Source organism: Scardinius erythrophthalmus, assembly GCF_964197995.2.
Source record: "Scardinius erythrophthalmus genome assembly, chromosome: 3".
NCBI classification, from domain to species: Eukaryota; Metazoa; Chordata; class Actinopteri; order Cypriniformes; family Leuciscidae; genus Scardinius; species Scardinius erythrophthalmus.
Genome location: NC_138223.1, coordinates 9,734,774 through 9,752,485, shown reverse-complemented (window position 1 = coordinate 9,752,485; position 17,712 = coordinate 9,734,774). Strand labels below are relative to the sequence as shown.

General features: G+C 36.9%; 1 protein-coding gene across 1 annotated transcript in view; it reads left to right on the top strand.

Annotated features, from left to right (window-relative positions):
- The window catches only part of sdk1b (sidekick cell adhesion molecule 1b), an 82,642-nt gene that overhangs the window by 11,308 nt on the left and 53,622 nt on the right, over window positions 1–17,712 (top strand). The window contains exons 6-13 of the mRNA XM_081360998.1: window positions 3,479–3,619; window positions 4,380–4,561; window positions 6,508–6,623; window positions 6,887–7,082; window positions 10,703–10,801; window positions 12,036–12,227; window positions 12,850–12,975; window positions 17,475–17,592. Of these exons, the coding sequence (XP_081217124.1) occupies window positions 3,479–3,619; window positions 4,380–4,561; window positions 6,508–6,623; window positions 6,887–7,082; window positions 10,703–10,801; window positions 12,036–12,227; window positions 12,850–12,975; window positions 17,475–17,592 (1,170 nt within the window). The remainder of the gene's footprint in view (window positions 1–3,478; window positions 3,620–4,379; window positions 4,562–6,507; window positions 6,624–6,886; window positions 7,083–10,702; window positions 10,802–12,035; window positions 12,228–12,849; window positions 12,976–17,474; window positions 17,593–17,712) is intronic.

Sequence of the window (17,712 nt, the reverse complement as noted above, 5' to 3'; positions counted from 1 at the left end):
GATGACTGTATTCAATATTTCAAGTCCCACCCCCAACTCTTTTAAAAGGATGCAATGTGCTCATATTTATCTGTAATACTATTGACAACAACTCAATATGCAATATCCCAGTAAGTCAACCATGTCTGAGCCTATTTACACTGCAGGTCTTGATGCCCAATTCCGATTTGCTGACTATATATCCGATTTTTTTGACGACCCGCTTACATCATCTTTTAAAAGTGACCCCTATCTGATATTTGCATACTCTATACACTGCCAAAACTACCAAATGTAGACGTTCTGAACCGGAAAATGAAGTAAAACAGCTCAATATGCAATGGATGCAGAAGCGGACAAAATTGTTATAGTGATGATGCGTGGATCACGGTCATATCCGCGGGGGCTCTGTGGATAATCCGCGGATCGGGCGGGTCTAGTAGGCTAATAAAAATAACATTCTGATTAATTTCGGGTGGGTCGCGGGTGGATATGATAAATCATTATTAACGAAAATATTAACTACATTCTCTAAAATATGAGTATGTTCCATTCCAGTTTAAGTTTCAAGGGAGTAAAGCCTGTTTATGCCATTAAGAAAATTAAATTCTGTCAAATAAATTTCGTTTTAAAGAAATGTTCATTTAATAGCAGCGCTCATTCATCAGTGTATTATGTTACCATTAGAGATGCGCGCATCAACCGTAGCCTCGAGTCCGCTGTTGAAGGTGATGATCATCCATTTATCCTCACGCGTAACAACACATACGAATACATAATTTGACCATCGGGTACGGATACTTACTCGCATTTACTGGGGAATATCCGATTTGTCTGCTTACATGGCAGACGCAAATGCACGTATCCTATTCATATCCTATTTATTACCACATATGAATAAGGCCTGAATCCGATCTGAGAAAATCGGAATCCATGCGTTTTTTTCCTGCTTACACGTTCACCGGTCATATCCGATCTGTGCCACATCCCACATGAGAGGAAAAAATCGGAATTGGGTCACTTGAACCATGCAGTGTAAATGGGGCCTTAGCAACACAGAAAACAGATTTGCAACATGCAAAATCCGTGAGTTACTGGCACAATCACAACAACTCTGTCCTTTAAATCAGTACATACAGTATATTGTTCTCATCAAGCCGGACAACTTTCTAATTTACAGTCATTAGCTCCGACCAACAGGAAGTCAGATATTTACTCAAAGACAACAATTAGGGTATCCACTAACCAATGTGAGCTGGCAGTCAACTTAAAGGGATAGTTCACCCAAAAATGACAATTCTGTCATCATTTACTCACCCTCATGTTGTTCCAAACCTGTAAGTCTTTCGTTCATCTTCCGAACACAAATGAAGATCTTTTTAATGAAACCTGAGCGATTTCTGTCCCTCCATTGGCAGCTACGCAACTACCACTTTAACGCTTCAAAGAGTTCATAAAAAAGTTACGAATCCATACGAATTGAGCAGTTTAGTCCAAATTTGTATGATGAGACACGATCACTTTATATGATGAACAAATTGAATTTAGGCTTTTATTCACATATAAACATGCAGTGAACATAAACAGAAGCTCAACCGAACCTGCTTGATGCTCGACCTCTTGCTGAAGCTCAAACGTGCTGCGTAACACACGAGAATGAACCTCATTGGTTCTCGCACGTCAAGCGAACATGTTTGAGCTTCCGTTTACCACAACTGATGTGTGAGTTGATGAATGTTTACATGTGAATATTTACATTTACATGTGAAAAACCTAAATCAAATCTGTTTATCATATAAAGCGATCGTGTCTCTTCAGAAAATTTGGACTAAACCACTCAAATCAATTTTCATTTTTGGGTGAACTAACCCTTTAACATTTAACTGACCTCATGAATCCATAGTTATAATATATATATATATATATATATATATATATATATATATATCAAAAAAAATCAGGAATTGTACATTTTATTTATCAAATCTTGTTAGTGTACTATTCACTCTGTTACCACAATGACAGATTCTTAGCCCTGATGTGTAGAACAGTGATTTTGACTCATGTCTGCTATAAAAACAAAGAAGTTTCATTGTTATTTTAGTTTTAACTTAAAGATAAATAGCTGGTTTTAAAAGTCAGTTTTTCAATTTACAAATACAATTTCCTGTACTGCATGTTTTACTTACATATTCCAAATCAGTGTTTAAATGTAATTAAAATAACCACGTATCTTTCAAACTGAATCTTTCATTTAAAATGCTCAGTTAAAACAAGAGGAAACGACGGAAGAGAGCGAGAGTGAGAAGATGAAGATGAACAGAAACACAAAAAATCAAATATTGATGGAGAGGGCACTTATTAAAATTTGAGCACCTATCTGCTTTGGCCTCGTTTCCAATTAATGTCAGGATCATCATCAGTTATATGAAAAATTTAAATCTCTATTTCTTTTATTCTTATTATTCATTTTTTTGGCAAAGTACCATCAAAGGAATAGTATAATAACCCAGAATATGTACTAAAAAGTATTTTTTATTCCATTCAGGAGTATTTCATATCTAGAAGTACATTCATATTTGGCACACCGTATACAAAGGCAATGTCCAGCTTTTTATTTAGTAATAATTTGTTTTGAATTTAACAAGAGCAAACTCAGCACTTATCCTTTGCATGTAATTAATAAACAACAATTAATGTCATTATGACTAAAACAATATAATAGAAATCCCCTCAATACCCAATCCCACATCTCCAGTACGGCAAAAGACACAACGTGATAGACTAAAATAACCGCTTCTAAGCCTTTTAAATTGGTTTAGGATGATTATTGTTTATTTGACAAAACATCAATCAGACTTAGCAACTTTCCTACGAGATTGCTTGCTTGAGGCACTTTAGGCCTTGCTCACTTAATCAAGCTAATAACCTTTAAACCTCAGATTAGAGTGAGGGATTGTTTATCGCCTGCTCTGGGGATCTACAGTCTCTAGAATCCTGCAGACAGACTTTGAGAGCTAAAGCCCACGGTATTGATCAAATTGAGAAATTAAAGGGTTCACTGATTTACACTAATGGGGTCAAGCTAAAACAGATCTTTCTGTTTCTGTAGCATCTAACTGCTGATACATATCACTTTGATATGATATGAGCTGAAATATCATGTTGCCACGTGTTTACATTTTAGTGCTTAATTTGCTTAATCATTTTGATTAAACCGCAAATGTACACTACTGTTCAAAAATTTGGTACGGAACCGAGGGAAGTTCAGGTTATTCCAGCGAACCCTGTTTTATCCCAGCAGGGTCAGTTCTCAGTTACTCCTGCACTATTTAAGATCTTTTGGATAAACCAGAAAGATCAATTTCAATCTCTCCAAGACTACTGGATAAGCTCTGAAGGAAACTTTTAGGAACTATTGATGCCTCTAAGAAAACTCCCAGATAAGGATCTAAATATTTCTCTTTTATAATGCGATTCTAATGATGTTATCTCTCAGGCTGATGCTGCGTGAGGAACCGCCCAGTGCGCCTCCAAAAAACATTGTGGCAAGCGGCCGTACCAACCAGAGCATCATGGTCCAGTGGCAGCCGCCCCCAGAACCACAGCTCAACGGAGTCCTGAGAGGCTATGTGCTCAGGTATGGTTTCATAATGTTTATATGTCCTCCAAAAATAATTCTGTCATCATTTACTCACCCTCATATCGTTCCAAACTTGTATGATTTTCTTTCTTCTGGAGAACGTAAAAGAAGATACTTTGTTGGTAACCAAACAGTTGGTGTTGGTAACCAAAACGTTTCGGTTCCCATTAACTTCCATTGTATGGACAAAAAAATACAATGCAAGGAAATCAGAACTGAAACTTTTTTGTTACCAACATTCCTAAAAATATCTTCTTTTGTGTTCAGAAGAAGAAAGAAATGCATACAGGTTTGGAACGAAATGAGGGTGAGTAAAAGATGACAGAATTTTCAGTTTTTTTGGGTGGACAATTTTTTTTAGATGGCATGACAACATCATGGTAATGTAGTTTTTCACCAGGAATTTCACTGTTAAACAAGATTATTTTAAAAAATAAGATGAAATAATGCGGGCTGATGGCTTCAATAGTTCTCACAGACTCATAGCTCACAGTAGGTCTGTCTTTAAGGTTTATAAGTTACCGTTCAAAATAAATTTTTACTTACGGAACCCGACTGTTGCACTCTATAGGAGATGCTATGAGATGTACAGTATAAGCTGTGCTTACTAAGGCAAGCTTTAATGCACCACTCACATTTTCTACAGATGCAATGCAAAAATCGAGTTGAAATTACGGGTGCGTGTGTTTGTGTTAAAGGTTCACAATCAACTTCCAAAAAAAACCCATCATTCTCTTTCTCTCCCCCTCCCACTCAGGTATAGATTGGCGGGTTTGCCTGGTGAGTTTCAGCTGAAGAACATCACCAGTGCAGAGATTAATTACTGTCTGATTGGAGAGCTCATCATCTGGACGCAGTATGAGATCCAAGTGGCTGCCTACACTGGAGCGGGCCTGGGGGTGTACAGCCAGTCTGTCACTGAATACACACTGCAAGGAGGTTAGACAATCACACGCATACACACACACACACACACACACACACACACACACACACACACACAATAAACAGAAACAATGCCTCATCAGTCTGAGAAAACCCTTGATATTTCAATCTTTTAAGGTGCACATGTGTTTTTGGGTCTTTCTCATTAAGGATCTAGAGTAACCATGGGAACCGTAAAATCCATTTGCCGGCTTTACTGCACAGATCGGCCATCTGAAAGATTATTTCTAAGAAGAGTAAATTTATGGACTCTGGGCAAACAGTGACCGTAGCCCATTAATTAATCTAATTTGCTTTATGTGCGTGAATTTGTGTGTGCGCGGAAGTGTGGGGGTGTTCTGAGATCCTTGGGCCGTGATTATTCATATTATTAAACGTCAGTGTGATGATACTCCTGCAGAGATTAATAGAGACCCAGTGTCCGCAGGAAAAGAGCCTTCTTCTCATAGAGACTGGAACAATCGCTTTTGTGCGTGTGGTTAGAGGCGTTTTTTATGTCCCAGTTCAGATTACTGGACACTCTAATGTAACCTTGTGTGATTGTGTTTGAAATGAAAAGGGCAGCAGGACGAATCGGAGTGCCCAATCCAATTGAGCAATATCTAATCTGTACTCAACTTGCCAGGCCTGACCTTAAAGGGGCCATCTTAAGCACATTAAGTGTAAGCGGCATTGAGTCTTTATGGAAATATGATCTTGTTCTTTCCACTTTCCGCTCAGGCCTGCTGCATAGCACCGATAGGCTACAAAAAGGCTTTGAATACAAACTGTAGCTCATGTGTATTTGTATGTGATTATTGGTGCTGCTATGAATGATCATTTGAAATATAGTGTAGGCTATGTATAGAAACGGGGGCTTTGGGTGGGTGTTTAAATTCAGAATCCATGTAGTCACAACAGATAGGGTCTCGCAGACCCAGATTTATAACTATCATAATCATATCTGTCTGTCCAAAAGCAATTTAATACAGGTTATTTAAAACAATTTAGTACAGGTTATTTGTTGTGGTCATCAATAATTGGTTTACTTGCTAATAAGTGTCTTAAAGCCCCCCTGTAGTCAATTTTATCCCTTAAAACTCATCTTTGATCGCCAAAATGACATATTTAAATAAAGATTTTTCCTAGAAAAAAATGTTTCTGAATGCTTTAAAATAGCTTGATGTAACACCCTTGCTTCATTTTGTATACGTAGTTCTTTTAATATTCAAATTAGCCCCGCCTCCACTCACTCACACCAGCTTGACCTGATTGGTTACAAGGTAGTTTGTGTCGTCAGAAACACCAGCAATTTCGTACCGCGTTTTTGAGACTGTCTTTGGTTCACTGCAGTTTTTGCAATATTTTGAATAAGGTTTTATTTTTAGTTTAATGTTTGTTATTTGCTTTTATCATTTATATAAATTTTTATAATTATTATTATTTCTGTTTAGCTTGATTTTTTTTTTCAACTTCAACTTATTTGAAACTTAGCAAACTGGCAGCTCAAGTAGTAAGATGAAAAGATTTATCTTGATCTCTGTCATGGAAACTATGTATAAACCTTAAATAAACAATTTAATAATCAATTAAAAAGGAATTTATACTTGTATGATATTACGCTGTACCCTCATTGGACCAGCGATTTGGAAAATAGATGATTCAGCTGCGGGCGCCATCTTCTGGTCAGACGCGGGAATTCATTCGGCATGTGACTCTCACAGTGCATTATGGGTATTCTCTAGCCGTTGAACGTACATCGGTTGTACACTCGTTATTGCGGTGCATTGTGGGATTGAATGAGTGTACTCGATAACATCCACTATGGTTTCGGACACTACTACAAATTCCTGTCCCCTCAAATATTGTCCTATTTACGGGTATAGAGGGCGATTTCGGACACAGCCTATGTTTGTAAATTTTCTAAATATTTCATTAACAAATTGTCCCTGCCTGCGCAGTCCCCACAGCGCCCCCACAAGACGTGGATGCCGTTGCGCTCAACTCCACCACCATCAAATTCACCTGGACACCACCACCCCAGCAGTTCATCAACGGCATCAACCAGGGATACAAGGTAATAGTGTAGAGAAAGATGTCAGTGTATGAGAGAAAGTGAGACACTGGCTCACATGTTCCGTTAGAGGTAAAATATTCAATTAAATTTGCCTGGCATTTTTATTGTCTTCTGGGGGAGTGTATTCATGATTGATTGGCTAAATGCCTGCAAAAACAGCAGCTTTAAATTCAAATAAATAAAACAAGAGTAATTAAAACCTAACAATGTATGTTAATCACGTTTTGTTTATGTCTTTTTGTTATTTCGCATCTCTCTCACAGCTGCTGGTGTGGCCCGAACACTGTCCGGAATGCATTACCATGGTGACCATTGCCCCCGAGTTCCACGGGTCACGTCACTATGGTTACGTTAGCAATTTAAGAAAGTTCACGTGGTATGAGACGGCGGTGCTGTGCTTTACCACGCCTGGCGATGGGCCAGCTAGCACAACACAGCTCATCCAGACACATGCTGACAGTGAGTACACACACAAACACATAGACAAAAAAAAAGACGCTTTGGCTACGTTCGACACTATCAGTCAAAATCCGATTATTTGTGTATCCAATTGGAATCTGATCTAAAATGATTGTGTTATTATTATTTATAACACAATAACTAATGTTAACTTATTTAATAACTTATTATTTAACTAATGTTAAAAAAATGCTGCATTGTGAAAAACATTTTTTTTTACAAATAGGATCTTGATTAATATCTCAATTGTTTTTCCAAATCAGCAATGAAGTCAAATTGAGGTTTTTGCTTAAAGGGATAGTTACAAAATGGGAATTCTGTCATCTTTTTCTGTCCTTCAAGTTGTTCCAAACTGTATGAATTTCTTTCTTCTGCTAATCACAAAAGAAGATATTTTGAAGAATGCCGGTAACCAAACAGTTGATGGGCCGCATTGACTTCCATAGTATTTTTTTCCCATACTATGGATGTTCCCATATGATTTGAAGTCTCCTAAGTCTCCTTAGAAAAATATAGTAATCACTCATATGTCTCCTCTAGACAGCAAAGAAAAGCTTCAGAAAAGATTTTCAAAAACTGTGCTCTCATGAATGCTCTTATTTCTCTTCAGATTCTTTCAAGACTAAATTATCTGAATTATTCCATCCACATTAATGTTATATACAGTTACTGTTGGTCAGAAATAGTGTCATTTGTTTCTGCTCTCTATTTTAGCAGAAGACAAAGTTGATACTTCAATAAAAAATAAATAAAAAGAACTGAGAGCTCTATTACGTCTCCTGAGCAATGAAGAGCAACCTCTAAGCGATAAACGTGTCCTCTGGGATAAAATGTTTTGCTTGCACTCCTGACATGTAAAATCATATTTCACACTCTTGCAGATACCCACACACTCTTACAGACAGTCTGTCTGTATTTAATTGGAGACAATCGACTAACAGTATGCTCTTTACTTGAAAACTGTCCAGGAGGCTTTGAGAAAGAGATGCTTGAGAAACAAGCCTGTTTGTTTGACATTTCAGTCACCAAAATCGATACGGAGGAGAAATTTGGCCCTTTCACTATGCATGCCGCAATTTGCCACGTAATTGTGCGCCATTGATTAGTCTTTTCGCTGAATATATATTGGCCACCCAATCGCTGTTTTCACGTTATGCCACAGGCACGTAGAATCAGCCTTGACTAACCTGCAATTATTGAAGCAGGATCACTCCTCTCAGTCAGTGCACATGTGCTCGCTATTGATTGTCGCACCATGCATGTATACACTTGGAAATGTGTGTGAATGCATGTGCAGCTGTTAACAGACAATGTAATTTTCATCAGATGATGACAGCATGTGGTCTTCTTTACACTGTTAAGCCACAGGAGCTTGTTTCCCATGAATAGCTCAATCACACAAACAGGTTAGACAGACAAACCGTTGTGCACACACGGTCTCGCTCTCTCATCTCTCTGCTTATTTGTACTAGAAGAGCTACTGCCTTTCTGTAGCTCAAAGAGTAGAGCGTTGGTGCTTGCAACGCCGTGGTCATGGGTTTGATTCCCAGGGAAAGCAAGAATTGTTAAGAATGTCAATGTGTGAACCTTGAAATGCAATGGAAGTCGCTTTGGATAAAAGCGTCTGCCAAATGCATAAATGTAAAATGTAAATGTAGAAAGACTTAGCAAGCATTATGTGGGAAATTCGCTTCGTTTTTGTCTGGATCTTTAACTGGATATTTTGATTGAGGTTTCCTGGTTGTTTTGAAACTTTCGGCTTTAATTTTCCTAAGAATGGAATTGAAACCAATGAATAAAAGTTGGTAAAACCAAGGAGGTTGAAATACCTGCCGGAAGCTATCCGTTAGCATTAGCTAAATGAGTAAGCATCAAGTGTGCCTATTTCACGCCTTCAAAAACAATTGACCACTTGTAAAAGATCAGCTACGATATAATAAAATAAATGAGATGTTTACTCAGAATTGTGTTATTTTTGTATTATTTATGCAAGATTATTGGGGTTTTTTTCGTCATTTTATAAGCTTTTGTCGTTTTTATTAGTTTTTTTAAATAATTGAATTACTTCAACTTAATTATTTCAGTTAGTCGACAAATGCTAACTAATATTTGTTAAACTTTTTGCATCTAAAATTTCTTTTTTATTTTCTTCTTTTTCAGCTTTATTTAAATAAACAAAAAATGTTAACAATGACAACACTGCTCAGAGTCAACTCCGATTTTTAAACATCCATTTACAGAGAAAAATGCTTTTTGAGTCCATATGGTGTATTTATAGCGTCTATTAGCAGGGACTACGCTAACCAGCTAAACCTTGACCTCTTGGTCTGAATGAGCGACAGTTTGACAAAAAAAATTGCATTGAAAAGTAATTGATCTGCAGTGCAGTGAGTTGAATGGAGTTTTACGTTCTCATAGAGCACGTGATTGATTAACCTGTCAGTCTAGCGTGACGACTTCCTCTGATAAGGTCCGCTTGACAGTGCGGGTCATGAGGGTTTGGCACACGCGTGTTAGATCTAATGAGATTGAAGCTTTATCCGCACACATTAACCACTGCGCTTTTCAGGCAACTGTCATGTTCCCCTGTCAGATGGATTGTCTTGCAGGGGTGTGCATGCATGATTGATTAACCACTAAATGACTGCTAACTTGTGTGGGTAATTGCCAACAAACACATAATTTGCTATCGCCTGTTTGCATTTGTGATGCAACGATTCCACAGCAACAAGCTCTTCGTTGGGAGTATTATGGTCTTGCGGACTGAGGTTGCAGGGTAATCCTTTAACATGAGCGGGTTTTAAAGTGTCCATAAAGTAGTGCCCAATAAATAAGAAGCTTTATTCCACTCACACAATCACACACACACACACATGTTTGAGGTCAGAGCATCAACAAACCTGCTGTGTATTCATATTTGTATATCCCCTGCAGACAATAAAATCATGAGGCTATGTTGTTTAAAGATTTCAGTTGTTTTATGTCCATCTCTGTATTTGACCTCTGTATTTGAACTTCTACTTCTAATAAAAACACACTTTTTGTATGCTTAAGTGCTCCGAAAAAAAGCACTAGCACTAGCATGAACAGAATTTAAATGCATACATCCATAAAAAAATGTTTGAGGTCTTAAGGGGTCTAACGCATGCTGACTTCACAGCTAAAAATCATTTTGCTGGTTTTAAAGGTAAAACGTTAGATTAAAAAAGTACAATTCATCTGTTTAGGTGTAAATATGACATGACATAACATGTCATGTTACTGTGTGGCTTTATAACACGCACGACACAGGAGATGTGAGGGAACAATCTTTAATAGCTCAGAAGAACACACAGGAGAAAAAAACAAAGCTACAACACTTAAACACTGACGAGACCGAACAATGAACTGAAAGAACTACATACATAGGGTGAGTAATCAACATAAAACAGAACCGGTGCAGGAACTAATTAACAACCAGGGAAACTGGGAACTCAGGCAAAAAAACAGGAAACTTAACCAAAACAGAACATAACAGAATATACATGTTACAAGTATAATATAATATAATATAATATTTACATTTAGCAGAGAAAGAGTGTCAGTTAACATGCAGTAACATTTATGTTTGTGTGTTGTAGAACCGGGCCTCGTGACACAAGTGAGCTTCACTGAGATCTTGGACACATCTCTGAGGATCAGCTGGCAGGAACCGGAAGACAAGAATGGCATTATCACAGGTGAACAGGCTCAATCATCCATCCATGAGCTACAGCTCACCCACCAATTCACAGGAACTCTCACAAATCTTTCCAACGCTGCATGTGAAGGTGTCCTAGGGATTGACTTTTATTAAAACTTTATTGTTGTTGTTGTTTTATTAAGATCACATTTAAAACTTGGAAACTTTTATTCATTTTGTTTAGTTTCCAGATGCCTTTCATGGATTGATTTTATTATTTTACCCCTGTCCCAAACCTAGAATTTCAATGTTAAAATATGAAAAAACATCATAAAATGTTTTAAACATTTATATTTCAACATTTAAATTAAGTATATTTTTATATAAAAAAATAATAATATTAAACATTTAACATTTGAATATTTGATAATCTAAATAAACATTAATTGTTGTGAAAATGGTTGAGATGAAATATGAAAAAATCAAGGTAAATGTCACATTCTGTCCACTACCAGTCAAACTGTAATTTAAAATGACATCAAATCTAATTTTCACTACTGTATTTGTATTACAGAATGCTATTAAAGGGATAGTTCACCCAAAAATGAAAATTATGTCATAGTTTACTCGTTTTAGTCTTACGGGTTTGAAACGACATGAGGGGGAGTAAAAAGTATTTTTGGGTGAACTATCCTTTTAAATGCAGTACATAACATGAGATGTGATGCAGATTACAAAAATGACAATTCATTTCTCCACACATTATTATTGCAAAAAATTAAAAAGAAAAAAGTGTGAAAGTGTGAAGTTTGAATTTGGTTACATGAATCATGATTTTGAAAATACCTGATTTACTGTCATGTGACATATTAGTAAGTAGAGTGAGTTGCGTTACTACTCTACTTTTAGTTAATTACTCCACAACAATGCTCTGGATTTGGTTGCATAACCTTCTTACACTAGTCTTAGAAGTTAGCAATTTCTCATTTTTCTTCAAGACTTGTCATTACTTTTTCTGGTAAATTGGTCTAATTTGAATGTGAAAAGTTAGAACTAACTGCTAGTTCTTAAGACAGTCTTAACTCAATGGCTAAGTTTATACAACTAGCCCCTGTTGTAGCTACAGTAGCTGTGAGTTAATTGATTCTCTTTATCTTCAGTGTGAAGCATGATCCATTCAAGGGACCGTAAAGAAAGTTCAAATCAGCCAATTATAAGAGAAGGTTACTGTAGACATCAAGCAGTGAGGTGGTTCACTAAGCCTCCATTTCTCTTTCTCCTCCTCTCCATAGGTTACGTCTTGTGTTGGGAGGAGGACGGTCAGAACGAAACCCGCGTATCTCAGACTCTGTCCAACTCCACGCTGGCGTATAAAGTGACCGGGCTCACTTCGCTCACCACGTACACTCTGCAGGTGGCTGCCGTAACACAGGCCGGCACCGGCACTGCCACCTCATCGACCATCTCAACAGGACTGCCGCCAGGTCCCCACACTCTCAAACAAACACACACTTCAATGCTAGCATCACTTTAATGCATCAAATTCTCCCTCGGGGATCCGTGATAGTCGCCATGTTCAAAATCTAAAGGAAATTCAGCACATGAAACAGGATGCCGCAGTGGGGCGCATATTTCACATAGACCAGCAATCCGAGACACAGTCAGTAAGACTGTAATACATCACATGGAGTCAGTACGAAGCTCTTGGGGTCGCTGTGTGTGTGCGCGCGTGTTGGAGAGAACATGAAATAAATGATGATGACCAAAAGCCAAGCTACACTCATTATCTCCCACTGATATGCTGTGGAGTCAGGAAAGAACGAGCTTTATCTACTGTTGAATGAGCCACCGTGAACCAGCCAAATATCATTATCAATCCATTTAATTACCAATTAATCATATACCCAAACACAATGCGCACTGCTGTACACAAAAGCTAATCGACTCTGAAGTGAGTTATGGGCCCATTTACAGGAGTTTTCTTTGAAGGATAATGAAGACACAGGATGGAGAAAACAGGCAGTGAACAGAACAGAAAATGTCGAAATGTTTCAATTAGAGCAGCTTGTGAGTGACATAAATATGTTTTGTTGTGTTGGTAAACAGAGCTACCTGGTGCTCCCTCCAATCTGATCATCGCTAACATCAGTCCTCGCTCCGCCACCATAAAGTTCCGCCCCGGCAGTGACGGCAAAACCGCCATCTCCAAATGGATCGTAGAAGGACAGGTGTGTAGGCGTGTGTGTGTGTGTGTGTGTGTGTCAAATTTAGCAAACTCTCTATTATCAAAGTGGCTAACTTTCCCACAAACGCCTAACAATGTTTACAGAATAGTTAACTTTTCCATCAGTTGCGATTTGCTCTGTGCAAAGTTGTTAACTTTGCCACAGATGTCAGTATTCTGTCAGCTGAATGAATGAATGGTTAACACAATTGTTATTTTTATTTTGTTTAATTATATTTTTTATCATGAGTGGGATAGTTTGTTTCTCTCCAAAATTAACTTTGTCAAAAATACCAATATTTTTTTGACAAAATGGCCACAAATGTCAATATTCTGTTAACTTTGCCACAAATGGCACTTTTCTCTGTAAAAAATAAAATAAAAAATGGTTATATTTTTCATGCATTGTAGCTTTCCCACCAATGGTATGCCATGGTAATTACACTTAAAGCAATTTTCTCTCTTCAAAATAGTTCACTTTGCTGTAAATGACACTTTCTCTCTCCAAAATGATTAACTTTCCCATGAATGTCAATATTTTGTCTGCCCAATGGTTCAAATGGTATCAAATGGCACTGTGACACTTGTATGGTAGTTTTCTCTTTGAAAATTGGTTAACTATCACTTATAACAATTTTCTCTCTCCAAAATGGTTAACTTTGCTGTAAATGACATTTGTTTTCTTTCCAAAATGCTTAACTTTTTTTTTTTGTGCAAATATAGACAAAAAAAGTAGATGTTATATACATTCTCTCTGCTACAAGTGGCGCTTTTGTCTCTGTAATATGGTTCATTTTGCCACGAATTTCAAATTGTATGGCTTTCGAATGGTTAACTTTACCCCAAATGGCAATTTTGCCTCTGCAAAATGATTCAATTTTGCATTGAAGGGTGTTTTTTCTCTCTGAAATAATGTTACCTATGCCACAAATTGCTGTTTTCCCTGCCAAATAAGTAACTTTGCGACGAATGGCAATATTCCTTCTGCCGAATGGTTAACGTTTCCACTAACTGCAATTTTCCTTCTGTCAAGACTGCTCTGTGGAATATGACTCTTCACTGTATATGCTCATAAGTATAAACGTGTTTATAAGTTTGTGTGTATTTGTGGGTGTGTGTTATGCCCTTGTCTGGCAGGCTGTGCTCCAGTGAAGATGCTGTTGTCTGACAGGTACTTTATCTCCAGGGAGAAACAGGCTTGCTCTTGCACTAAAACATCTTCCCCCGGAGAAAACGCACACACACAAGCACACATGCGCACACTCTGTATGTGACATAGTACGAGAAGGCTAAGGAGATGTCATGCACCGTGTCTCCCAGCCCTTTAGGTGTGGTGTGTGTGTGTTTGTGTGTGTGAGCATATGTGTTAAGCCCCTCTTGGATGGCGTCCAGTGCTGTGCAGCGTGAAGAGAAAAACTCCTCCTAATGAGATCCCTCCCTTTTCCCCCCTCCCTTTTCTCCGTTCCTGTCTTTAATACTGTTTAATCGAGGGAGAGCAGGAGGGAGGGAGTCAGAAGGAGGGATGAGAGAAGAGAGAGGAGAAGATTAGAGGTACTGAGGTGGCACTAATGGGGTCTTAAGTCTATGGGTTAGAAATAGGCTTGTGTTGGTGTGTTTTTTACAGCTGACTTCTTCACAGCTGTATCCGGGACCTGGCCGGTTGCTGATTTCGATTCCCTTTGTAATTCTTTCACCTTTCCTCTGCTCGAGCAGGGCTGCACAAAACACGCTGTGTAGATATGGTGTTTTCATGGAGACCAAGTGCGAGTTGTTTCAACATGTGGTTTCTAATATTTAAAGGGACATATCTTGGAAAACTGCATTTTCTTCTTCCTCTCTCCACAGTTCTCCCAGATCATTAGTGAATATTAAGCTGCAAAAACAATGTCATTAACATATGACCACCCTTATTTATATACCAACACCTGTTCATTCATAAAGTGATAAAGGAAATCTGTCATCATTACTGAGGTTGCCCCATACCTATAGGACTGACTTTCTGCCAAAAACAACAACGACAGAATTGATCATTTTTGCCCATATTATGAAAGTAAAATGCACTGAAAAAAATTATACGTTGAAATTAATCAATTTTTTGTATCGTAAGTGGTTGCATTCAATTGATTTTATCTACATTTAATAAATGCATTAAGTTGAACTAAAATTGATTAAATTCAACTTAATGCATTTGTTTAAATGTAGATAAAATCAATTGAATGCAACCACTTACGATAAAAAAATTGATTCATTTCAACAAATCATTTTTTTCAGTGTGGGTCCAGCGTTGCATTGGTCCATTAACTTTCATTATGTAGACAGAAAACGTACGGATTCAATTTTTCGGATTTTGTGTTTCCCAAAAGAAAGAAATTCATACATGTTTGGAACGGTGAATAAACTGTCCCTTTAAACTCCCTAGTCCATCCTGATGAATGATAGTGTGAACTGTGAGATTGGCCAATCATACCAGAGCTCATTTACATATGGAAATTTGAAAGGCGCAGTAGCCAAAAACAATCAGAGGCTCAGCGAGAGAACTGTTTTCTGTGAAAGAGCCCTTGACTAACAGGATAAGTGAACTTAAGGGGGAAATTGAAATGCTTTAGAAGTGTAAAATATGGCCCCTTTTAAGTATTTTGACAGTTTATACATGATAATGATAGGAAAGAGCGAACCGCATGATATTAATCACAGGTTGCTCTGTGAATAAATGGAAGCAGCTCTCAGGGAGGTCCTAGAGGAAATGTGAGTCACGTGGTTGTTTGAAATGATAAGCAGTTTTTGTTTGCAAAATAATGACTGGTTGCATTACCCCGTGTCTCTTTGTAGCTTTTTTTCATGTTGTGGATCTGCTTTTTAATTAGCTCATTACCTCATTAATGACTTATTAAGATCAGGGTGGTTAAAAAAACAAACACTTTACGGCTCTCGAATGCCATTGTGGATACCCTATGGCAACATGCTTTTGATTAGTGTAAAAAATGGGAAACAAAGGCAACAGCCCTGATATGGAGTTTGTGCTGCGGGCAGCTTGGTTCGGTTTGCTGTTGCTTTTCACTGTCAGTCTAAAGTTTTCCTATCATCAGCTTTGACTGCTGAATCTGACTCTCAGTATATTTGAAATGACACTGGAGGAATGGGGAATGCAGGATGTGTAATATACACGGTATGGGATACCTAGATTTGCTGTATACATCATGTGGAACCTAATATGGACTAGAAGCAATCTCAACTCAAATTTTAACATATCGTTTGTGACTCATTTGTTGACTGTCATGTTGGTGTCAGTTGACTACCAATAGTTAGGGCATTTTTACATACAACTGGATTTAAAATGGGAAAATATCTCTGGGCTCTCACATGCTTGCAACACAATGGATTGCTATAGCACTACTATTGTACTGTAAAATGAAAAATCGAGTATTTAATAATAATAATAATAAATAATACATTTATTTACAGAACTGCAATAAAATCCCAATGTTATTGTATGATTGTATATTGTATGAATGAATGTAATCTTGTATGATTGACTAAAATGGGAAAATAACAGTTTTTATGTATTATTATTATTATTATTATTTTATTAAATGTTACTAAATATTTTAATACAAATTAAATAAACAAATAAAGTAATGTATTACTATAGTAATACTACTGTACTATAAAATAAAAAAAGTATATAATAATAATAATAATAGGTATTATTATTATTATTATTATTATTAAAATTAAATAAACCAATAAAGAAATAGATTACTATACTAATACTATTATAAAATAAAATATAAAATTATTATATAATTATACTTATAATGACTAAAATTGTACAATATACATTTTTATTTATTTATTATTATTATTAAAATAGTTTTATTAAATTGTATTGACTATTGCAATACAAATTAATTAAACCAATTAAGAAATGTATAACTAATGCAATACTATTTCACTGTAAAATAAAAAAGTATACAATAATAATAATTATTACTATTAAAAACAAACCAATAAAGAAATTGATTTCTATAATACTATTGTACTGTAAAATATAACACAAGTAAAATTAAACAGTAAAATTACAGAACTATCTTCCATTTCCAGTGTGATTGATGAAACTTTCTTTGCTCATTATTTGATAGGGCATTTTTTTATAAAATTGGCGCAATTTAGCTCAAAATAGCTCAAATAGAATTATAATAATATATTTTTATATCAAATGATGACTGAAAACCACTCGCTGGATTAAAGATGTATTGAGGAGGTTATGAAACAACATTTACTACTGTTTTTCCCCCAAGATGAAAACTAGACGTCTCTAGCTGCTATAAACATGCATCATAATGAGGTCGTAATGAAACATTCTACAGTTTAAAATGTTTGTTTGTCACACTGCATATTCTTTCATGCGTGTGTGGTTTTCTTTTTAAATAGTGTCTATATTCAGTGTAGTATGCAGTAGGCAGAACATTGTTCACTTCAAACACATCCTCTGTGTGGCCACAGGTAGGGACTGTGGGTGAGGAAGAGGAAGAGGAAGGGGAATGGAAGGTTCTGTTTGAGAAGGACCGTCCGCCAGCCTCAGACACTCTGGAGATTCCCAATCTCATCCCCTTCACTCAATACAGGTGAGCCTTTCTCCTTTTCCAAACGGGAAACCACTTACACATCAATCAAATTAACCAAAATGTGGTGAGAAACGGTCCAAAAGCTCCAGTGTGAAAGGACCTTCACAAACTGTTTCAGTT